Source organism: Miniopterus natalensis, chromosome 12 (genome assembly GCF_054644295.1).
Source record: "Miniopterus natalensis isolate mMinNat1 chromosome 12, mMinNat1.hap1, whole genome shotgun sequence".
NCBI lineage: Eukaryota > Metazoa > Chordata > Mammalia > Chiroptera > Miniopteridae > Miniopterus > Miniopterus natalensis.
In genome coordinates, this window is record NC_142092.1 from 65401210 (window position 1) to 65425516 (window position 24307).

Sequence of the window (24307 nt, forward strand, 5' to 3'; positions counted from 1 at the left end):
GCTGGGGGTTTATTGTGGATAGGGAGGTTCAGGAAGGAGTTGACATTTGAGTGGAGACCTAAGTGAAATGATTGAATGAAACTTTCAGATAACTGGGAGGGAAAGGAGCATAACACTAGTCCAAGTCTTTCTGTGCCACACATCATCCCATATTGCCTCATTGTCACACCATCCCCTTGAGGCAGTTTTTTCTTCCAGATATGGAAAGTTAAGCTCAGAGAGGTAAAGTAACATCTCTGAGTTTGCACAGCAAATGCTGTAGCTAGGACCTAAACCCAGGTTTAGTTCATTACAAAGCCTCAAGATGCACGCATGTTAGCAACAAGAATTAATCCCAAAACTGAGAGTCCAGGAACTTCCCTCACTGAACTTTTTTCCTGCTTTATGAGCAGAAAATGGCCATCTTATTTCATTGTGTTCTTGGTGTTCTGTAAGTCATAATTAACAGTCTGCCTTGAAATCACATGAATTGGAAGTGGTATAGCCTAGTATTTAAATATCAGGTAGACCTGGGTTCAAGTCCAGTATCTGTGTGCTTGGTTATTTCCTTCATTTGCTCAGAAAATTTTCTGAAAATGTGTCATGTGCCAGGCTCGGTGCAGGATGCTGGAAACAGGCAGACCTGATGTTTGCCTTCATGGAGCTCACAAGCTATTCCAGGCCCTTTGTTTATATTACCTGCAGCTTACTTGAGGAACTTACTATTACCTACAGTTTATAGATGAAAACATTTGAATTCCGAGAAATTAAGGGACTTGCCCAAAGTCACATGGTCAGTAAGTGGCAGTCAGGATTTGAATCCTGAGTTTTTCTGTTACCAGCATGCAGGCTCTTTCTCCTGTACTCTTGGAAAAGATGTGTAATTCTGGAAAGTACATGGACATTAGAAGCAAGATTTTTTTAGTTCTTGCTCTCCTGTCTGTGAAATCGTGGAAAAGCCACTTAACCTCCCTGAGCCGCAGTTTGCTCATATACTAGATGAAGGGGCTGCACTCAGTGGTGTGCCAGGTCCCTTGTGGAGCTCAGACATTCTGTGAGGCTATGAATTTATGCTGCCAAATGCTCATGGCTGGCCTCAGTTCCTCTTGGAGTGGCCTGATTGTGGATCATATTTTTCTTTCAAAGGTCTAGTTCACATAACATGCCCCTCTGCAGCCCCACAGGACTTAACGATCACTCTTGGTGCACTGTATGTAAGTCTGAAGGATCAGGGAATTCAACTTGAGTTTCCAAAGACATGGGGCTCTGTTACATTATATTTTACATTATTTTATGTTAGCTAATGGGCGTAATCCAAGAGAAAGTTGACGGACCAAAACCGTCTGCTCCTGCAAACCTCATTTTTTATATACTTTCTTCCCTTTGACAAGGTGGTAAGGTCATGAGGCCCCTTACTGAATTGTACGTTTGGTAGTTTTCCAGATAAAAAATGAATGATCTGTTCTTTATTATGGAGGCTTCGTCATGTGAGAGGATGAAGGTTGATTTAGATGAAAAAAAGGACCAAGGTTTATATTTGGTTTTGGCAGTGACTTCCATTTGATTCCGGGCATGTCACCCTAGCAGCTTGCCTCCTTCTTGTTCCTTATTTGTAAAATAAGTAAAGTAATAATGATAGGTAGAGATTTGGTAGGATTAGTAGAGAAAATAGATTAAGTAGTATGAGCTCCTTAGAGGAAAGAAGCTATGTAAATATAAGATACTAATATTATTTTAGTGCACTTTCAATTTTATATATATATACATACACATATATACACGGTGGGGCAAACTAGGTTTACAATTGTGAGAACGTGAAAAATAGAGTTTATTCTTCTTATTTATTATTGTATTATTTTCCATATGAACAACTGTAAACCTGCTTTTGCCTCACCCTGTATATACACACACACTTTAGGAGAAAAGGAAGGGAGCTAATATGTTGAGTACCTACTATGTGTCAGGAACTGTGCTTGACATATACAGGGAAAGTGGAAAAGTACAGTTAAACTTGTGCATTGGTATCACAGAAGCATGAAACTGAGTTCTGGTTTGTCTGCTTTTTAGCTGTGTGACAATGGCAACTGTCTCCACCACTCTTGAATCTCAGAGGGTTCATCTGTAAAATATTTATAGGACTTGCCTTCTATGGTTATTGGGAGATTTCAGTGAGATAATGTTTTTGATGTTTAGCAAGCACCCAATTAATGCTAGCAAATGTTCCTTCATTCCCTTTCACTTATAAGTAGGACCATCATTCCCTTTTAAGGGTGGGAAACAGATTCGGAGAGGTGAGGCCACGCCTGCACTACACAGCTGGGAGCAGGCAGAGCTATGAGGAGGAAACTAACGGGCGAGCGGTGTCAGGAGTTTGGGAGGTGGGAGGGAGCCAGAAGCCTAACTTCCTAGGATCAGTTTCCGATTATAACATGTTTAGTTCTAGGGAGATTTGCCTTTCCTGACTGATCGTGAGTCGTCCTCTGCCTAATGACAGTCTGCAAGTTTGCTTTTTGGCGGTAATTCTGGATGCTTAGAGCAAAGTTTTCTTTTCAGTTGCAGCAGATCTCAGTGCTTCACCGTCATTACTAAACTCCTTCGATTCTTCTCATTTGAAATTAGTTGACTGAGTATGTGACTTACTGTAGCCTGCCTCTGATCCTTGGGGAAATAGGCAGAAGATAATCCAAAATCAATAAGAGGTCAGACTTGCGCCGGAAGTGGGCCTTATCCCTCGGTCCCCTTTCCACAGCCCTGGCTCTAGCTCTGTGTGGCTGTGCACAGGTCCTCCTGGCTTTCCTCAGCAAAGGCCACTGCCTCAAGCCGTACCAAGTGACAGTGTGTATAGCTTTTCTTTTCTTCCCTGGCCAGTGTTCTTTCATTTAGAGGTCAGTCAAATGGATGGATACTTTGAACATTCCCTTTAATCAAGAGTCACTGGAATCTATGTGGTCAAATTTGGGTGCTGTTTATTAACCACACGCTCAAGTTGTAGCGCCTGGAGGTGCTGTGCTGAGAGGTTTACAGGCTCTCCCCAAATTCTCACAGCGCTGTTATGGGTCAGGAGACTCTTGTTATGCCAGTTGACTGATGAGAGACCTGACACAGAAGTTAATGCCTAGTGTCGTTTAGCTACTAAATGGCACAAACGGCTTTAGAACTCAGGTCTTCGTACTGCCTTTTTTCCTGTTCTTGTCTCCTAATAGTAGATCTCTGGCACATCAGTCTTCTATATCATAACCAGGGGCCCTGGAAAGTCTTGAGCAGGAGTTTATTTTGCCCAGGACATATTTTTCCCTCTACCGTATTTACATCTTCACCTTGTCCCCAACCAAGCAAACACACACTCCCTTACTCATTGCTGTGCCAGAGATCAGTGAGAAACCACACACAGTGGGACGGGGCTGCTTTGGTTTGAGAGCATTGAGTCCATGTCTGATTTAAGTAAACCTGTACGGCATCATGAATTCACCGAAAAACTAAAAAGTACCTTTGATTGACTCACCCTCCACCCCGGTGGCATCCTTCCTGTCTTCCTCTTTCATTATTTTTTATCGATGTGCACTGGTTTTATTTTAAGTAAAATTAAGTAAGAAATGAAAAGGCCCCCATTCTGTTCTCCATAGAAAACCACTTTTAGCACCTTGATTTTGTAGATTTTTTTATGCAAATGCAAACACATGTCTGTATCCTTCCATTTTTCTTGTAATGATATGGGATTATGTTATACATGGCTGCTCTGTGCTTTTTTACCTTAACAATGTGTCATTGCTTTCTCTGATGAGAGCTCTTCCCTCTCTTCTTTAAGGGTGCATGGTGTTTGCATTTCATATGTAGCATCAACTAGTTCCCAGTTGTTGGATATCTTGGTTGTTTAACATTTCTACCCTTGTTTTCTGAGGCGGTTCCTGTTCTGCTGGGAGTGGGACGTAGTAGAGAGGGGATTGTAATTGAGAAGGGTTCTAATTTCTCCATCTCCTTGCCAACACATTATTATTATTATTATTATCATCATCATCATCATCATCACCATCCTAGTGGGTATGAAGTGGTATCTCCTCATAGTTTTGATTTGCATTTCCCTAATGACTAATGATGTTGAGCATCTTTTCATGCATGTTTGCCAAATGGCCAATTGTGTATCTTTAGAAAACTACCTATTCAAGTCCTTCACCCATTTTTTAATTGGGTTGTTTGTCCTTTTGTTGCATTATAAGAGTTCTTTAAATAGTCTGGACACTAGAATCTTATCAGATATATGATTTTCAACTCTTTTTTTAATCATAAAAGAATACACAGTGATTGCAAAAAGTCAGGTCCTACAGAAAAATAAAACTGCTTACTCTTTTCCAAGTATTCTTCCCAGAAGTAACTGTTGGTAAGTTTAGTATATATCCTTCCACATTTTTAAAAAATGCATATACAACATATAATTTACATAAATGGGATTAAATATCTATAGTATACAACCTGCTTTTTGTGTAACGGTGTCTTGTGTACATCTTTTCATGGCGCACTCATTGTTTTTGTGGCTGCAGAGAAATTCCCTTTGAGATGAGTATCATACAGATGAGGAAACTGGGATCAGTTTAAGTAATTTGCTCAAGGTCAAAGATTAGTAATTGGAGGAGTCATTATTCAAATCAAATCTGTCTGTTTCTGAAGCCCCCGTTCTTGCCACATTATCACATTGCTCTTTGGGATGCTGACTGGGAACCTACCTCCTTCCAGCTCTGTGGCCTCCTTGTCTAGCTGCCATATCGCCTAGTGGATCTTGTGCCAGGGGTCTTGTGTATAATGTGCACATTTCAGGAAATATTCTTTTTTCTTGCAACACCCCCCCACACACAGACCTTTAGCCATCTTGAAAGGAAAAGAGAAATCAGAGAAGAATGCCTAATGATTTAATGTGGGCTGGGCAGCCACAAACTGCATTTGAGCAACTGCAGCTGCCTTTCCAACCCATTCATTCCCACTGCCTGCTTGTGCCATCGCTGTTTTTGCAGGGCCATTCATTCTACAAGGTGAGCTCCAGTGCCGTCCAGACTTGGGCATGCCTCCGTGCAGTTTAGGATCCCTGCCTTCCCCCTTCGGCAGTGCTTCCCACCGGGCCTGTGGCCTTTTAGAAGCACCTCTTACTGTTTCAGGTCCCAAGTGTGTGAATTGGGGGCTCCCTCCCAGCACAGATGTTCTGATTTAAACACATAAGAAAGTGCAGTTAGGAATCAAGAGGGGAGTGTGGTCTGAGGAGAAAGCTGCCATCAACACCTATGCAAAAGCTACACCCCAAAGACCTCCTCATCCCGCCCCTCTCCATTCTCCACCCTTTGTGTCCTGCACCTGTTCACAGAACCTGGCAATTGACAGCTATGGGTCAGGTCACTAGTCCGTTGCAGTTTTCTATAGATTCTCTTTCTCCTTTCTCCCCACTGCACTTGGACTTGTAGGGGAGCTGGAGGAGTAGTAATGAGTATATAGCTCAGCAGAACTTAATGTAAGAGCAGTGCCACTCTTGTTACTACCACTAGTAAGATTAGCTGCTTAGATTGGTCTGGCACCAACAAGGGAAGCCTGGAATTCAAGAGTCAGACTGCACTGGGCTCAAATTCCAGGTCTATTGGGAACTTGTGTGGCTTTGGGCAGGTTGCTCGATCTGTCTGAGCTTCCCTTTTCTAACCTGTAAAGTCCAGCTGATAATACCTCTAATGTCATGGAGTGTTGTGAAGATTCACTGAGCTAGTGCATACAGAGGGCTTCAGCTCAGAGCCTGGTGCATGGAAACAGCTCTGCAAGTGTTAATTATTGAAGGGGAGCAGATGACATTGGGATCAGATGTCCAGGCAGATTTTACTAGGCCCTTACTGTGATAAGATTCCTCCTTATCTCTCTGTCTTGCTTTCTTTTCTTCATAGCGCTTATGTGCCATTTTACATATTTATTGTTTTCTCTCTCTGTCTCCTTCACTAGAATGTGAATAGGAGGAGCTCTGTCACTTTTGTTCATATATATAAGCTGTAGCTCTAGCTCCTGGAACAGTCCTAGTATGTAGAAAGTATGCAGTAATGCAACCAGTGTTGACGGAATCAGTGAATGGGAGCACTCACTACGTGCCCACTGCTGTTACAGGTGCTCTTTGTATATGTAAGTGGAAAGACAGACAGTCTTTCTCAGAGCCTGGGCTTGTAACCACTGTGCTGTCCTCTCAGTAGGACACATTGCTAGTATTTTTATTACTGGTATGATTGACAGTTTTAAAATAGTACCTACAGATACAACATTCTTCAACCATCCCATTTCTCACTTGCTCCTAACACTAACTGTGGAAGAAAAGTAACATTTATTATCCCCCTCCCGCCCTGTTTGACAATTGAAGGAAATAAAAACAGATGTTTACTGAGCACATGCTAGTAATTTAATTTTTATAACAATACTCCTAAGTTAATGGTATTATACACCTTTGACAGATGGGAAAACTAAGACAGAGGTAAAATTACTTGCCTAGGACCATAGAGCTAAGAAATGATGGATCTGGGCCTCAGACGCAGGCAATCTGGCTTCAGAGAAATTCTGAACGCTTCACTAGACACCCTTTGCAGTTCAGAGATGAAAAGTTAACCGTCCATAGTTACCCACTTATTCTACAAGTGGCAGAGCTGGGATTGGAAATCAGGATGGTGTGTCTGGGCCAGCTGGGCCTCAGTCACAGAACAGTTCTTTGAAAAGGGGTGGCCAGTGTGTCTCCAGAGAGAACTGAAGTTTCTGCTGGTAGAAGCCCTTTCAGAGAACATGTGTGATTTCATTTGGGCGAAAAGGACACTTACTGTCTTTCTGAGCCATTAGGGCATGGAAGGCAGGCCTGTGAGCCAAAAGGGGTGGGGTGCAAGGAGAGAGGAGGGGGGATTGTGTACCTAGGAGCATAGGAAGTCTGGCTGGGCTACACAAACAAAAACATTTCCTCAGGCCAGCAGCCCCAAGACATTGTGCAGCGCCCACCAGCGAGCAGTAAAGCAAGGCACGTGTCTGCTGCTGGTTGCAGGCCGATGCTCCTCCTGGGGGAGGCTCCCTGAAGCCCAGGGAGGAGGTGGCAGGGTTTCTGTCTGTGCAGCTGTCAGAGATGTGTTGGATGGGCCAGTCCTGGCAGTGTAGCTTCCTTCTCTCTTGGCCTGTTCTCCACAGCTGCTGGAGCAGAGCTAAGCCTCCACTGCCCCCATCCCCATCCTTCCCTCCCGGCTTCCACGCGCTCAGTAGCCAAGCTCCTAGTGACTAAGTCCTGTTGACCATCCTCCCCCTCACCACTCACATCCTCTTACCCCAAGTCCTGGAGATTCTGCTTTAAAAATAAGAGTGCAGCCACCCTGCATTGAGCTTCCTTAGCGCATACACACTGCAGGGTGTCCAGCCCTGTCACTGTCATTTCACGTAACCCTTGCTCCCGCCCTCTTAGTAGCACTCTTACTCCCGTTTTCGGTGGGAGCCTGGAGAAGTCGAAGGCATGCCTACAGTTCCGAAGCTACTGAGTGGCAGAGCCGGGACTCCAGCTTAGGTCTTCCTGGCTTTAAGGCACGTCCTTTCTACCTTTTAAAGTCTCCTCCAAGTGACCAGAGATCCTTTTGAAGTCAGGTGCTGACACATTGTAACAGGTTCTCACTGTGATTGCCCAAGCTTGAGCACGCTTCCTCTGACCCACACCTGGCAGGTGGCTTTGTGCATGTGCCCCGTTCTTGCTGAAACAAGAGGAAGTGTCTTTCAGTCGGGGATTCTCTGCTGTGAGTGACCAGCGGGGCCTGCCCTCTGCTCATTGTTCATGGGAACATGCTCAAGGAATTCTGCAGGAAGGCCCCCATCCAGGATGTTACTGGAAGACCTGCTGGAGGAGTTTTTACAAACATAGTGTGACCTTGCCAGCTCAGCTGAACCCCTGCCTTGTGCTCGGAGGCTCTCTGACCCAAGGGGAAAAGGCTATTGCCTCCATCACCCAGCCAAGCTCCTACAGGGTGCATCCTGAGCTCCCCCGGTGCCTGCCCAGAGGCTCCTGGGCAGACATTAGCCATGTGCTTAGATCTGGTTTGTATATTGCTGTCTACGGAAAATGCAAACCTCATCGTGCTTCATCTGCCCCACTCAAACAGCTATGGTATTCTGTTGTTCTTAGGAACCGTCTACTAAGACTCTTCTTTTCCCACCTTTTTGAAAATACATTTTTATTGATTTCAGAGAGAGGAAGGGAGAGAGGGAGAGAGAGAGAGAGAAACATCAATGATAAGGGTCACTGACTGGCTTCCTCCTGCACGCCCCCTCCTGGAGATCGAGCCCAAAACCCGGGGCATGTGCTCTGACCAGGAATCGAACCACTATCTCCTGGGTCATAGGTTGATGCTCAACTGCTGAGCCACGCCAGCTTGGCTCCCACTTTTTTATTGTGGTAAGATATACATAAGAAATTTGCCATTTTAATCATTTTTAAATGTACTCTTCAGTGGAATTAAGTACATTCACACTGTTGTTCAACCACTCTCCAGAACTCTTTTCATCTTGCAAAACTGACACTGTACCCATTAAACAACTCCCCATTCCCTGATCCTTCAGGTCCCAGTAATGGCTATTTTACCTCTGTCTCCATGAATTTGACCATTCTCGGTACCTCGTGTAAGTGGAATCATATATTTGTCCCTGTGTGTCTGGCTTCTTTCACTTAGAATGATGTTTTCAAATTCATCCACATTGTAGCATGAATCAGAATTTCCTTTTTAAGGCTGAATACTCATCCTCTGTATGTACCACATTGTGTATCCATTTATCCATCAGTGGATCTGCTGAGGTTCATGACGTTGAAGGGCCTGTGCATGTAGTCTGGCCCTTGCTAGCCTCCCCAGCCTCCTCATCTGGGACAGTCTTTCTCCTTCCTTTGTTCTGTACCACGGCCACACTGCCTCTGCCTTACAGATGCCATTCCGCCTGGTGGGAATGATCTTCCCTTAGCCCCGCCACTCTTACTCACCTTAACTTAATTATTTTCATTGAACTCTATATGTCTTTATTGTGCTTATTATGACTGTAAAGTATTGATTAACTGTGCATGTGTTTGTTTAATGATTGCCTTCCTTGCCAGGCGGTAAACTCAGGGTGTCTGATGCTATATCCCTAGTATCTGACACAGTGGCTGGCACATAATAGGTGCCCAGTAAATAGCTATAGAACGAAACTGTAAACTGGATGGATGGATGGATGGATGGATGGATGGATGGATGGACGGATGGATGGATGGGTACTGACGAAAGAAAATTTCAGGGCCATATGCTGGGAGTATTTGTATTTTAAAATGTATATGAGATGTTAAATTACTAGTCAGATCTCAAAAAGTCATCTGAGATAGACTGCTTGCCCTGCCCTTCCTCTGTTGCTGAAAGCTTTCATGAATAAACTCTCCCTTATTTGGAGATGCCTCAGTGGTTGCCAGAACATAAGCAACAGTTGCAACAAAGGCAGTTTACGTTTCTGATTGCTTATTCTCTACCAAGCTTTGGGCTGTGTGCTTTCCATGTATTATCCCATCCAATCCTCACAATAACTCTGAAAGGTAGATGCTAGTTTTTGTTTTCAATTTCTATTTCCGGATGAGAAGATCAAAACTCAGAGAGCTTAAATAGCTTGCCTGGCCGGGCGTGGCTCAGCGGTTGAGTGTGGACCTGGGATCCAGGCGATCCGGGTTCGATTCCTGGTCAGGACACATGCCTGGGTTGCGGGCTCGATCAGTGACTCATCATTGGTGTTTCTGTCTCTCTCTCTCCCTGTCCTTTCCTCTCTCTGAAATCAATAAAGATATATTTTTAAATAGCTTCATTAAGGTCACTCAGCCAGTAAGTGGGGGCCCAGATGTGTAGGGCAGTCAGGGTGGAGCTGAGCTTCCTAGGCCACCCCCTCCCCTGATGCCCTTTCCCTAAGTCACTGGAACAGCTCTTTTTATCTGTTCTATCTGCCTTGGTTTTCTTAGAAACGAGTGTTTTGTGGCTAAAGAAGGTTCGAAAGCGCCTGGCCTCCGGAACAAATTTGACCCTGACTCACCCTTTTAAGTCTCAGGCCCTCCTGCCTTTATATTTCTCACCGTGCTTCTGCCTGAAATGCCCTTTCCTTCTGCAGCTGACAAGTTACTCTGCATCTCCTGGGCATTGTTCAAATCTCGGGGCAGTAAGAGTGGTACTTCCTGCACGCTCCCTCCACAGGAGGTCCGTCCCTCTGTCCTAGCAGCAGTCATCCACTTTCTAAGTAGTGTTTGACAGTTGTCCCCACCACTGGACTGAGCCTCTGGAGAAATTGGCCCAGGCCTTCCTCCTCTCTGGATCCCCCTCAGCCTGGCCCAGCGTCTGGCACGGAGCACAGGGGCCTCGGCCAGTGCTTGCTGAACCAGCGCACGCCAGGCGCAGAGCGGCTGAGTCCAGGAGCCTGGACACAAGCTAGCGTGTGCTCCCAGAACCCCACGGATGCGAGAGGGGACAATCGGATGTATTAATCACTGGTTTGGAAAGGCATTAAAATATTTCCATAATATAGTATGTTTCTTTTCTAAAACAGATGTTCCCTCATTTCATGAGAAAGTAATTAAGTGTTTGATTAAAACATTCATAAATGCTATCATTTGCTGCTTTCTCTACTGGTTCTTTATACATGTTGCGATTGCTTCTCCCAAGCACCTTAAGACATTAAGGTGTTCTTAATTTTTTCACCTTAGAGATGGGGAAACTGAGGCTCAGAGAGAATTAAGTAGCTTGCCCAAGCATAGTCAGCTTCTGGGTGATAGATACAGGGATGAAACAGGACTGACTTCAACACTACTGCCTTTCCATCACCCTCACTGCTTCTGATCTCACGTCTTAGATACCTCTCGGCTCAACACCCCAGACCCAGCCCTTCCTGTGTGGGCGCCCCTCCCCTTCCTCCCCCCTTTCCCCTTCTCTCTGTGCTCCCGTCTCCATTTCCTTAGATTATTGCCTCTGTATTTGCATCTGAAACGGAAATATTTTTGTCGGTGTCAATAATTGGATACTATTATGTGTGGAAACTGTCTGGTGTTAATAGTGTAGCAATGTCATATTTACATTAATAAATACAAAATGCACTTTATTAAGGCCAAATTACATATATTGTGATTTTGTTTCCTTTATATCACCTTTTACTCTTAAGATTTTTTTGAGTCCCTTTTTTTATATTTTTAAATGTATGGGTTTTTTTCCCTTCATGTAAAATATAAATAAAACAGTGTCGTGAAAAGGATGTTGATTAGATAAAGAATTTATTTTATTAAAGGTTGTCTAAACAGCAGGATACCTATTTCAAACTATCTATGAAATGTAAGGTTGAAATCCTTCTTGCTGGGGAAGTTTAAGAGGTTTCTTACAGACTTGCACTCCTTTATTTTCTGCCCTCCTAGTATTTCAGCAGGATTAAGTTTTTTGAATCAGTGGATCAAGTTTTAATTTTCCTGTTCCTTCCTTATACTGACATATGCTTTGGCAGAACAAAAAAGAGACCTAAACATGTCAGCATGATTTTTGTTCAATGAATTAAAAACCATAAAAGTAACAAGCTCTGATCCAAATCCCTAAACTCCGACATGGCGGTTTTGTCCGTTAGTGCTCAGCTTCATGTTACTGCTTTGAAACGCTCTCTGCCTGGAAGCAGAAGTAGCGGCAGCACATAATTCATGTGAACTCGATTACAGGGGGAGGCAGCGTGGAGCAGTGGAGGGAACACGGGCCAGAAAGGTCTGGGTTTGAATCCCGGTTCTGTCCCTCGAGCCCCGGGCAGGTCACTCAGCCTCTGCGTGCCTCAGCTTCCTCTGGGCAGAGTGGGGTTCGGGAACCAGCTCGTAGACTTGTGAGGACCAGCGAGATAATACACTGGCACAGAGGGGCTTAGCGATGGTACTAATCAGGATCACCTTCATTTGAGAATGCCTTTAATTGGCCGATTCCAGAAGGATTTGTTTACGCCACAGCTGTCCGTGTGTCTTCAGAGCGTGTTCCTTCTCGAAACTTTTAAGTTGTCTTCTCATCCCATCAGGGAAAAAATACCAGGTGGATCTTTAACACCTGCTCGCCACCATTCCACACAGAACATGTACCCGGACCTGGGGATTGTCCTTACCGGGCAAGAACCACGTTGATTTGAGGGTCAGGCACCATATGCGAAGGATGTCCACTCCAGGACCCCGGGGGCAGAGGACTTTGTCATCCTAAGACCATACTAAGACCACTGTCATACTAAGACTTTTGCGATAGATCAGACTAGGTCTTGCTTTGTGTAAGATACCACACTGCTTTGGATCTCAGTTTTTAATCCGTACAATGGTGTTCATGATCTTACAAGATCCTCCATGATATGGATTTCCAGCCTCTTCTTGTCACTCTCTTCTTTATTATCTGCGCTCTAGTCAACTCCTCAAATGAAACTTGGTCTCTGCAGCTCACAGCCTTTCTCCCTGCGCTTTCTCTGGAAGCCTCCCCTTGCCGTGCCAGCCCTGGCAGCCTGTACTCCTTTGATCCCAGTGTGGTGTTAGGCTAGAGTGGGCTACGCTGCAGTAACAAGCAATCCCATTCTCCACGGCTTACACGACAGAAACTTAGTTCCTGCTCATGCTGCCTGACGGACGCCGGTCATCACAGGCACTCCGGGAGCCGAGCTGATGGATGTTCCATGTGCACGTACACTGTGGCCAGCAGAACCGACTATGGTAGAGCACACACTGGCCCTTAAAGCTTCTGCCCTGTGGTAACGCACATAATTTCTCTCATGTTTCATTGGCCAAAGTGAGTTGTGCAGCCACACTGAGTGGCTGGGGAAATGCGCTCCTACTGGAAGGAATGATGCCCAGAATGCTAGTGAACAGACCAAACGACGACCACATTTAGATGTTATGTCTCCAGGAAAGCCTTCCCTTACTGCCCTCTCCAAACTCGGACAGAAACTGGTAAGTTGGCTGAGTTTCTTCTGTGCTGGGGCACCTGCTGCTTCCCCACGTCCCTGTCCACAACCCCTCACTGTGCTGTCAGTTTCTCTCTACTGACCTCTCTCCCTGGCTGAGGGCCTTACGAGCTGGACAAAGGTCCGTCTTGGTCATCATTTGCCCTCAGTGCCCAGCACTGGCTTCGAGAGGTAGTGGGCCCTCAGTGTGTACATGACAAAGAAACGCAGGCGGGACAAACATGCTGGCCTACTCTGCTGGGTCGCTGTGACGATTCAACATAAAACAGGAGGAATAATAACTACCTCGTACCGCTGTAAAGACCACCGTATAAAGAGCCCGTCCTGCTGGTGCCGTGGCCCTCCATGTGCTCGCTGTTGTGATTACGATGAGGATGTTAACAGTAAAAATAACTGACAATCATTAGCATTTGTAATGTGCCAGATGTTCTCATGGTCCTTATGGAAGTTAACTGGTGCGTCGGTTCTCACGTGTTATGTTGGGACTCGTGTTGTGTCTCGGTCAGTTTTGAGGGGACTCACAAGTCATTTGCTATAATAGTGGTTAAGATTCTGAAGGTTGCTACTTGCTCTTGGTGAGTTAGAGGTTTAGAGACGATGCTGTTCCTATAGTGTCATCACTCATTTGCATCGATCGCTTTCCTTGGTGGGAGAGAAGGGGATGGAGTTATAGCTAATTGTCGCTTCCTTTCATTGAGCACTTGGCATGTGCCAGGGTCAGTGCTAAACACTGTACACGCATCATCTCATGTTATCTTCACACCACCGCCCGAGACGGGCGCCGACAGTTCCCGGTGTGGAGCGGGAGCTGTGGAGACACAGTGAGTTGCTCCGTGAGGGTCATGGCTCGGGCACCCGCCGTCTGCCTCGGCCCCTGCTCGGCCTTTGAGCGGGACTCTCACCGGCTCTCCTCTGCCAGCTCCTGAACTATGCCTGACCCTAGCATCCCCATGCGTGTCGGAGTGGGAGGCTCATCCACCAGAGAGTAAGGTTACAACTGCTGAGCTCACGGACAGCGTGATGTTAAAGTCTTGGCTACACTTAATGTGCGGGATGATTTTATTGAACCTCCTTCTGCCTTTTATCAGAGTAACCAGGGAACACAGGGAAATGCTGGCGAAACTGGCCAAACAGAACACCAACAAGGCCAAAGACTCCTTACGGAAGGTTCGCAGCAACGCAATGAATAAGCTGAAGAAATCAAAGGACAAGGCCTCGGAGGACACCATTCGGCTCATAGAAAAGCAGGTACTGTTCCCAGCAGAGGTAATGTTTCTGCATCTGGTCCAGGAAATCACTTGTTCATGTCCGAGGTGAGGAAAACAAAGACCCCGTACCCTGGTATTTCACTGATGGGCCTCATTGCCTGGGTCTCTGTCCTGGGCCTCGCCCATGCTGGACCCTGGGGCAAGGGAGGAGGAGATCTGGTGGCCTTTCACTGCATGCCAGGCTCTGCTGGGCCCACATCGCTTCATTTATCCTCATAGCTACAAAGCTGCGAGGTGTGGGGAACGAGGAAACAGGTTCAAAGAAGCAGAGTAATTTGCCCCAAGTCACACTGCCGCTAAGCAGTAGAAATGGGATCCAAACCCAGGCAGGCTGATTTCAGAGCCCATGCACTACTGCTCTCTGTCTGCGGAGGTGGTCTGGGTGCTGAGAAGTGAGAATTTGACAGTGTTCTTAGTGTGCCAAGTAGTGATGCTTATACGTGTCTTAAAGGAGCTACTGGAGTGAAACTGGGGGACAAGCAGGGAGGCTGGAACAGTGTGTGCAGAGGTGGTGATGTCTGAGAACAGTGTTCACTTAGATAACCATGGGCCTAGGCTGAGGTCAGGAGGTGGACAGATAAGACGGCGGCCGGCCAGCTCATAGAAGGTCTTGTATTCCACGCTGAGGAGTTTGGACTCTTAACGTGTCTAAAGATTCCCATGTTGGCTGTGCATCTTTATCAGTCACCTGTGGCCACAATAATGCTGTACAACAAACTACCTTAGAACTCAGTGATTTACAATATCAAGCATTATTTCATCTCCTCATATCTGTAGACAGCTGGGATATAGCTGTTCTGTGTTGGGCTCAGTGGGCTTGGCTCCATATCTCTGATTGGGTTTAAGTCTGCTTTCTGTAGCTCTCAACCTTCTGGAGTCAACAAGCCTTCCAGGGCATCTATGCATGGCAACTGCAGACACCAAGGGTAGAGCCCCAACCACTCACGTACATTTTAAGCACCTGTTCCTGTCACATCCCACTGGCCAACCCCATTATCACTGGGGCAGGGAAGTATTTCTGTTCACGGAGTTCTGGAGGAGGGAGTGAATATTTTTTGAACAACCATCTAATCCACCACAGCATCATAATCACTTGAGGAGCTTATAAAAATACAGGTATCTGGGACCCCACTCACAGAGACTGAGTTGGGGTCTGAAGTGTGGTCTAGGGGTCTTGCATTTTTTAGAGTAACTCCCTTGAAATGTTTTTTCCAGGCAGTGGGGAAATCACCTCTGTGTTTGTGAAGAATGACCATGGGTGCTGTTCAGAAAACAGATTGCAGGGGGCAAAACTGGAGGCAGGAAGGCTGTTGCAGAAATCTAACCAGGCAGAGGTGGTGGCCTGAACCTGAGTGGTACAGGTGGAATTAAGTAGGGAGATGAATTCACCACTGTTTAGGAGACAGAATTTATAATGCTGAGTGTACTGTGAAGTGCTCACCCAAAGCCACCTCGCTGACAGTGAAAGCATTTTTTAGTAAGATTGAACAGGCGTGCAAGCAGGATGTGGAGGAAGGGGGAGGAAGTGGAAGGCAAAGACACAAGGAAGCCATACATTGACTCACTGCCCCCCTTCTCGTGGACCAGCAGGCTGAGTGCCAGTCACAGGCCGGGCCAGACAGTCATCCAGGGGAGAATTTTAGATGGATCCCTGGGCCCTGCTCCTGTATTTTCTGATTCAGCATGTCTGCCCAGGAATGTGTATTTTTTAAAAGTACCCTAGATGATTCTGCAAAAGCAGACATGGAGGGTGTGGAATGGGTCAAGTGGAAAGAGGTTGCTCTGCAGTTGATGTCCTGGTGACCTTGGGGAAGTTGACTCCTCAGTCTGATTCTACTGTAAAAAGGGATTGTAATTCCTGCCCTGCAGGGTTGCCCTGGTGCTGTTAGAAGCACCATTACCTGACACCTAGACCCTCAAAGCTCCCTTCTTGCCATCTCGGTGTTCACCTCTTTCCCTGCATCGGCTGATAGAGGTTCAGAGGCTAGGCTGGCCTCTCTGCGCCCTGATCAGGCCCCGGCCCCAGCTGAGCCAGCTTCTTGTCCATCTCCCCGGGGTGTTCATCGCTACAGCGGACACTTGGCTTCTTGGCTGCTTCCTCATGGTAAGCCTGTGGACTCCCAGACCTTCATCACTCCTCGCTCAGCAAGTGTGGGCGTCTGCCTCAGGGACCAGTGCCCATGCTCCTTGAGAAAGGAAGAATGCTCAGCCGCCAGCTCTCCTGATGAAACCCGCTTGACAAAGGCCTTGCTGGAAGCCTTCACTCCTGAGCACCTGGCTTCTCACCGTCCTCTTCAGATTAGATTTTTTTATTCAGTGCTTGTTACTGTTAATTATTTTTCAAAGTGAGAAGTATTATTTTTTCTGATACTAAACCAAACCAAGTTTAGTGTAAATTTTTAAAAAATTAATAAGAAAGTAACTGAAATTCCATCACCAGAGATGACCATTATTAACATTCAAATGATCTCTATAAGCATGTATGTCGTATTACAAGAAAAAAGATCATGCTACATATATTTCACAACAATCTTTATTATTTAAGATATTCTCATTTAAGTATTAGCTCTTTCCATTATTGATAATAACTTTTTACTGTCCTGTGGTTCAAAGGCCAAGTAAGGAAATCATCAGGAGACAGTCTTGTACACGCTTCACTTTGTTCCCTTTTCCTGACAGAAGGCACCGCTCTGGAGTTTTTGGTGTGTGTTTCTATATAAGTAAATAGGCAGGGACTGGTTGTTGCTTTATCAAGAAGTTTTAAAATATATATTTGTTTACTTTGTTCCTGATTATCAAAGTATTGGATGCTCATTGTAGAAAATGTACAGTTCAGAAGACTATTTTAAAAAATGGGAAAAATTCACCCCATAATCCCACATTGCAGGAGCAACTGCTCTTAACATTTTGGAATTTTTCTTCTTTCCCTCCTTTTTTAAACTACATAGTTTTAAACATGATTGAGAACATGTACTGTACATACAATTTGTAGCCAGCTTTTTATTTTCTGTTCAGCATTAAAACCATTAGCATTTTCTTGTGTCTTAAAAAGCTCTTTGTAAACAGACATTTCTAATGGTTGCAAAACAGCCTGTCTGTGGTCATACCATAATTCACTTTTGTAAGCCTTCTTGTTGGACTTTTAGTTTGTTTAAACTTTTTGTTATTATAAATAAGGTTGCAGTGAATATTTTTATATACACATCTTTGTTGAGATGATTTCCCTGGGATACAGTCCCAAGCGTGGAATTTCAGCGCAAAGGGAACCCATGTCTTAAGGTTCTTGGTACATCCTGCCTAAATCACTCACGGGTTTTTAGAACATGTGTATTTAAAATTTTTTTTGCCTTTTCTAATCACTAAATTTGAACCTAGAAATTTTAATGTGAGCTTAAAACGTTACTTATGTTGGAAGAGTGTTGCTTTTACTGCACACTCTACCGGAAAGATTGAGTTATTCTTTATATAAATCCATACAATTTTTCTAGAGGATAGTATGGCAACATATTCCAAAACCCATACATTTATAATTCAGTGACCTAGGAATTTATCCAAAATAAATTGTCAAAAATCTTGTCTAGTGAAGTGTCTGTTGATTATGTATAATGGTAGAAAACTGAACACTGTCTAAATTTCCAACAGTGGGAGAATAAGTTGTTTTACATTCATTTACTGGAATCTTATATATCAAAAATTGAAAAATATTTTACAGACATGGTAGATTTTGGAATCTATTTTTGAAAGGTAGATTACATAATAGTATTATAATATGATTTCCCATTTATAATGAAGAGTTCCATGTACATAAAAAGGTTGGTGCTTATCTACTTAAATATTAATGGTGGTCATTTCAGGTAATGGGATTATGAGCAATTTTAATTTTATCCTTTGTGAGAGTTTCTTAATTTTTAAAAAAATTTTCTAAATGTCTTTGGAGGTCAAATTTGTATTATAAAAATGTTTCATCTTCAGTATATAAGGAGGAAATGATTCTGTGGTAGGTTCTATCCCTGCAATCATATCTGACCCGCCCCCCCCCCCCCAAACCCCACCCTCACCCCACCCAGAGCTCAGGCCGCTCTGCTGACAAAGGCCCAGGTCTTCCACTGGGGCTCTGACATCTGTCAGCCTGCTGTTTCACCTTCGCGTTAGTTTGTTACAAATGGGCCTGCTGAACATTAAAGCACTTGGCAGAAACCACCAGTAAATCCGGCCAAGATCCTTTCACTGCTGCCTTTTTCTGAGAACCCAAGCTGCTCTGAAGTGACGCCGGGCGCTAGTGGGGCTGAGGGGAGGAAAGGCTCCCAGCAGCCTGGGCTGAGTGACACGGTGGAGGCAGCACCCAGGGCACTGAGGGTGTTTGGTGCCAGGCCTCAGGAAGGGTGCCTCACTTCCCAGGCCTGCCCCAGGGTGTACTTTGCGCTCCTGCCGCCCCTCTTCCTCTCCCCCTTTCATCTTCCTGAACTTGTAAGGAGCAGATGTGGTGGTGGTGGTGGTGGTGGTGGTGGTGGTGGTGGTGGTGGTGGTGGTGTTACAGTCTCTAGGCAGCAGCGGACTGTGATGGGAAGGGCTCTTGCTTTGGAGTCACAACGGCTCTCACTTGTCAGCTCTGAAGGTCAGCAATGGCTTCACCTTTCTGGGCGTCTGGTTCCTCACTGTACGTGGGAGCAGTAATGCCTGTCTCGCAGGATGGGTAAGAGGAAAAATCCTGCAGTCTCCCTAAAAGTGGCTGGGGTGGTTGCTGGTCCTCAGTAATTCTTTGCCTATCTGCGCAGCCCACTTCTCCCTCCTCACCTGCTGACCTTGAACATGGGACTGGGATTGGCTGTCCTACTGAGCTGCCACTCCTGCCTGGAAGGGGGCAGGACTAGGCCATCGAGCTGTCCCCAGGGCGGAGCGGCACCAGCCGCAACCGGGTGGCTGAGTTCCTGGTCGCAGCGCTGACTTGAGTGATTCTGAGCAGGTTGTTAACACTGTACGCCTTGATGTAGTCCTCTGCAAAATGGGGATGTCGCTGCGCCGCCTGCCCTAGAGAGGTTATGTGAGGTTGTTGGCTTTGAACGAAGTAACAGAGGACAAAACACTTCTGCACAGTATGAACTATGCGACTGTCAGCTGAAATAATTAAGATTCCTAATACCTTCAGGGGGATAATTATGGAATGTCCTATGTTTGAAGATTATGTGAAATAATGCATGTGAAGTTTTTAGCCCAGTGTCTGGCATGTAGTGAGTGGGAGGTGTTGTTAGTATCCTTGTCATTGTCGTTAATCATCATTATTTTAAGAAGTCTGATAAAGATGGAAAAGAGGAACTGTAGGCAGACTGTCCCCAAGGGCACTTTGTGCCTGTTATATAGCAGAAAGTTAGTAAATATTTTCATTAATTAATTAATTTGAAAAGATGTCAGGAAGTGACAGTAAAAATCAGAGTAACACAAGCAGCATTTGCATAGCAAATAACCAATTTAAAATTTGCTTGAATATTCATGACTTTGTTTAACCCTCCCAACTACTCTCTGAGGATGGACCAGCATCCCCATTTGATAGATGAGGAAACTGAGACTCAGCCTGGTGAAAGGACTTGTACATTGTCACCACACTGAAAATTTAGCCCAGAACCCTCATTATCCAATTGTTACCCTAGGTACTCTTCCTCCCCCAGGCCCCGACTCTGTCCTCAAATACTGTTTTTCCAGAGGAGGCTTGCAGCCCTCGTTGCTTGCAGCCCTGTCCCTGGCTGTCCCAGGCTGCCAGCCCACACATGCTGGAGTGCTGCTGGGCACCAGGCCATACCCCATGCAAAGCAAGCTGCTCAGGTGGGGGCAGAAGAACCATCTCTAGGGTTTGCGGCGCCTCAGTGAGGAGGGACTGTGCAGTCGTTCTGAGCCCATGCGCTCTCCCAGAGTGCCCGGCAGCCCCGGGAGCTTTGCTTTTCCAGCTAAAAAATGTGCAGCTGTTGCTATGGCGAGAGCCTGGCTGTCTTTGTGCCTGGGGCCAATTGCTCCAAATTCTTTTTAGTTTCTACCCTTTCCAGTGCATTTATTTTGCAGTTCCTGGCCAAGGGCTGTGGTCTGCAAATAAAGATGTCAAACAGCCCTGTGCTGCTGAGCACCCCTTCAAAGCTTCCTGCCCGAGGCTTCCCGCCTCATGTCCCCTTTAGATGCCGGAGGAAGACCACAGCACCTACCAAATTGTACTGTTTTTCATTCTCAGAGGGAGTACAGGTTTATTGCATAAAATAAGAAAAGCACAGAACACTTGAATAATGATTATCTTAGTAACTCCTTCCCGAGCATTTGCTGTGTACTAGGTCTTCTGGTAGCTGTGACAGACGCCACATGAATAATATATCAGCTATCTTCCCATCACTAGAAGATAATCACTATTAATATTTTGACAGCTTTCCTCCCAGTTTTAAAAAATATGCATAATTTTTAACATTTGAGATTGTTCCTGCTATGTATGCATATACACAATTTTGTATCCTGCTTTTTCGTTAATTCAGGGGTAACATAAGCATGTTTCTGTGATATTATAAATAATATCTCGAAGCATTCCTTTTTCATGATTACAAAAGACTCCATGCTTGTTCTAAAACAGCCAACCATTGAGACGTTTCAGAAATATAACTGAATCTTGCTCATGTTTATACCCTCTCTGGAGAAATGGGTCCGCTTAACCCTTCCTAAGTCTGTATGTATTCAGCTACTTCCCTGTTCTTTCACTTCTGATTCTCTCATTTTTTCATTATTAAAAATAAAGCTTGGATAAATATCTTTGTATGTAGAACTTATACTTTTTTCAGATTCCTCTCCTGTGGTAGTTTCCCCGTTGAGAGAATTTGGAGTTAAAATGGTATGAACATTTGCATCGTTTTGGTCCTTATGGATGATATGTGACCTTGTCCATCTCCCGTAGCTTCCTGGCATTGAATATTGTAATTAAAAACCACAACATCAAATTTTGTTAACTCTGATGACTGAATTATGTCTCGTTTGAATTTCCATTTCTTCAGTGTCTATTGAATTTTCCATGTTTGTTAGCCAGATGTACTTCATCCTTTCTCAAGACTTTTTTCTGCTTAACTACCGGAATCTTAATATTCTTCTTATCAGCTAGTATGCGGGCTTATACAGCAGCGTGTCTAAGAGCAGGGAATTCTGGAAGTTTGTTAAGGGACAGACAAGGCCGTCTCCTCTGTACTCTATAATAATAGTTAAGAACTGGGGGCTGTGGAAGCAGACTACCCAGAACTAACTTTTGTCACTGCTGCCTTCTAGTTGTATATCCTGAACAGGTGGTCTAACTGCCTCAGTTACCTCACCTGTGAAGTGGGGGTGATAACTGCATCTCATGAGGTAGCTGTTAGGAATCAGTGAAAGTGTGTACATCAAGCTTTGGCACAGTGCCTGGCTGGGATTCCGTGAACGTGAGCTTATGTCACCGTTGTTATTTCCCAAACAACCTTTTCATAATTCTGGAACATTTTCCCCCACTCCTCTTCAGCCCTGGGTACCAGGCTGTCTCATTTTGTGTTTCTGCAGATCAGCCAAATGGCCGACGACACCGCTGCAGAGCTGGACAGGCACCTGGCAGTGAAGACCAAAGAGCTCCTCGGATGAAAGTGCACTAGGCCAGTTTCCAGTGGACCCCCTGGGTGGCAAATTGGCATCTCTGCCTTGTCCACACGAAGGCCGTCACCGTGTACCCAGCAGTCTTTGTGAGGCCCAGCCTTCCAGGGGGACACTGGCCTTGCTCGTTCCCGCCCCCGGTCCCATTGGCCCCGTTCTGCACCCGGCCTTCTGGCATGGGTGGGCTTTTTGAGGATGTCCGTGCTGCCACATGACTAGGACCACCAGCAGGCTCACCACTGACTGCTCCTCATCTCAGGAGCCTCCTTTACAAGCAATTAGTCGGGCCCAGTCCCCAACTTTACACTTTGCTAGGCTGTGACTGATGCCTTTGCTATGGGCCCATTTTCACCGAACAATAAAATTAAAATGAATGAAGAGTAAGCACAAAGGAAGTGACAGATCGGTGTGGGTGGATGATTGCTAGGGACCTGTGTGTAAAGCAGCCAGGACAATACTCTTCCCCCTAAATCATTTCACACACGCTCTTCTCAGCCTGGACCATGCCTCCGCTCCCCACTTGGCTGGTCCTGCGCATCCTTCACGGCTCAGCCAGGCCAGTGCCTCCTCGGAGTCTTCCTCCCCCCACCCCAGGACCCCTGGTGTCATTCGTCATTCTTCAGTCTTGGCTCTGTCCTCAACATTTAGTTGGTAATGAGAGACGTTTCCCCAGGGTCTGCCTGTTAGTGACAGACAAGCGGCTTGTTGTGACTCATCTTTGGGTACTGGGTGAAGTTAGTTCCCCACCCCCCAGTAATTTTTCTTTTAATTGTTCTTTTGTTCATTCATACATTCATTCATTCATAATATAGCCACAATGAGCTAGATACAGTTCTAGGCAATATTTTTTATCTTCACAGTAAACTTTCGAGATGTGTATTATCTCTATTTTACAGATAGGAAAACTGAGACTTGACAATATTGGGTAATTTGCCCAAAGTAACAGCTGGTAAGAGGATTTCATTATTTACCGCCAGTCTCATTGCACAGAGAGGGGAGCGCTCAGAGAGGTGCGGTCTCTTGCCTGGTTATGTAGCCAGCACGCGGCAGAGCTGGGATTCGGGTCAGGCTGATCTACAGCACGAGCTCCACCCGCAGCAGCCGCCGCCTCGCACACATTCAGTGAGCACCAGCTGTGTCGGGTACAGTGCCACACGCTGGGAATACAAAACTGGGCAAGGCGTGGCCCCGTCTGGGAGGGTACCCGGTGCCGGGGCTGACCTGCTGTTATGTAACGCGGGTGGAAGGCAGGACGTTCAGTCCAGTTCTGCCCATCTGCCTGTGGAAGGGCATCCGGTTTGGCTGCAGCAGGGCCCAGCCCAGCCTCGCCCTTCGGAGCAGCATCAGCTCCCGCACGTCTGACTCCGGGGCAGTGGGGGAGCCCATCACCCTCCGCCTGCACCGGTGGGTGGGCTGCAAGGCAGCCGGTGCAGACTCGGGCAGCATTAGGTCCAAGGTGAAAGCAGCTGACACATGCCCTGCCCTGCCTACCTGTCCTCTGTCAGACCCTGTCCACCAGCCCTGAGTGGCGATCGCACGACTAGAAGTCAGCTGAAGGGAAAACAGGTGAGAAAGAGCAATCAAGGAATCTTCTTTGCGGGTGAGCCACATAGAGAGGGCTTTGCAACAGTCTTTCGTGAGTGGCCAAAATCCCCCACTCACTGCAAATGTGCTTCTCCAAGATGCAGGATTTTTTAATAAACAGAGGAAATGATAAATTATGTTGTAACTCCACTCCAAAGGCATTTGGTTCTTAACAGCCAAATCCTCTGTAGTCTTTAAATAAACAAAAACTTATTTGGTGAACAGACGGGGGGGAAATTGAAAGATTTTCTGTACTTGGGTTCCACATGTCAACAATTTCTCTCCTGTGTGTATGTTGGCCAAAGCCGTATATCATGATAAATGAATAAAGGAAAGCCTCAGGCCCAGGGCCGTCAGGCAGCTCAGCAAATGGCTTTCAGCTGATTGCTCTATTTCAGTTGACATTTATCAAAGACTTTCTGTCACTCCGCGGGTCAGGGCTTCGGTGGTGGCAGGGACGAGACTAAGACTACCTGTTTGGATGTGCTGAGTAGCTAATGACGCCAGAGCAACTCCCTCTCCCTCCTTCAGTTTCTCTCTCTTTCAAAGCCAAAAGCTGGGTATGGCATTCTCACACTCGCCAGAGGAATTAACCATCTCCTCTCTTCATTTCAACCACTTTCAAAGTCTCATGAAAAATGCAGGCCAAAGAGAATTCAAAACCTTTCTTTCCGGTTTATTTTCTTTTCTTCCGTGCGTGCATGCGCGTGTGTTAGAAATTACAAGAAACTGGAATGTTAAAAATTAGAAGACACTCCTCAGAAGTCCCCAATCCTACTTCCCTTTAAAAATTAGAGGTATATCCTTCCAGACCTTTCTCTATACATATATTTTTTAAAAGTTGGGAGGAGAGCTGTTCTGTTCCTATT

At 45.7% G+C, this 24307-nt stretch overlaps 1 protein-coding gene across 2 annotated transcripts in view; it reads left to right on the forward strand.

Annotated features, from left to right (window-relative positions):
* Positions 1-23808, forward strand: part of MRRF (mitochondrial ribosome recycling factor) — a 44235-nt gene extending 20427 nt beyond the window's left edge. For both annotated transcript variants that reach the window (XM_016210935.2, XM_087822893.1), the window contains 2 exons: positions 14043-14202; positions 21768-23808. In XM_016210935.2, the coding sequence (XP_016066421.2) occupies positions 14043-14202; positions 21768-21845 (238 nt within the window). In that variant the 3' untranslated portion in view covers positions 21846-23808. The remainder of the gene's footprint in view (positions 1-14042; positions 14203-21767) is intronic.
* Positions 23809-24307: the final 499 nt, after the last annotated feature.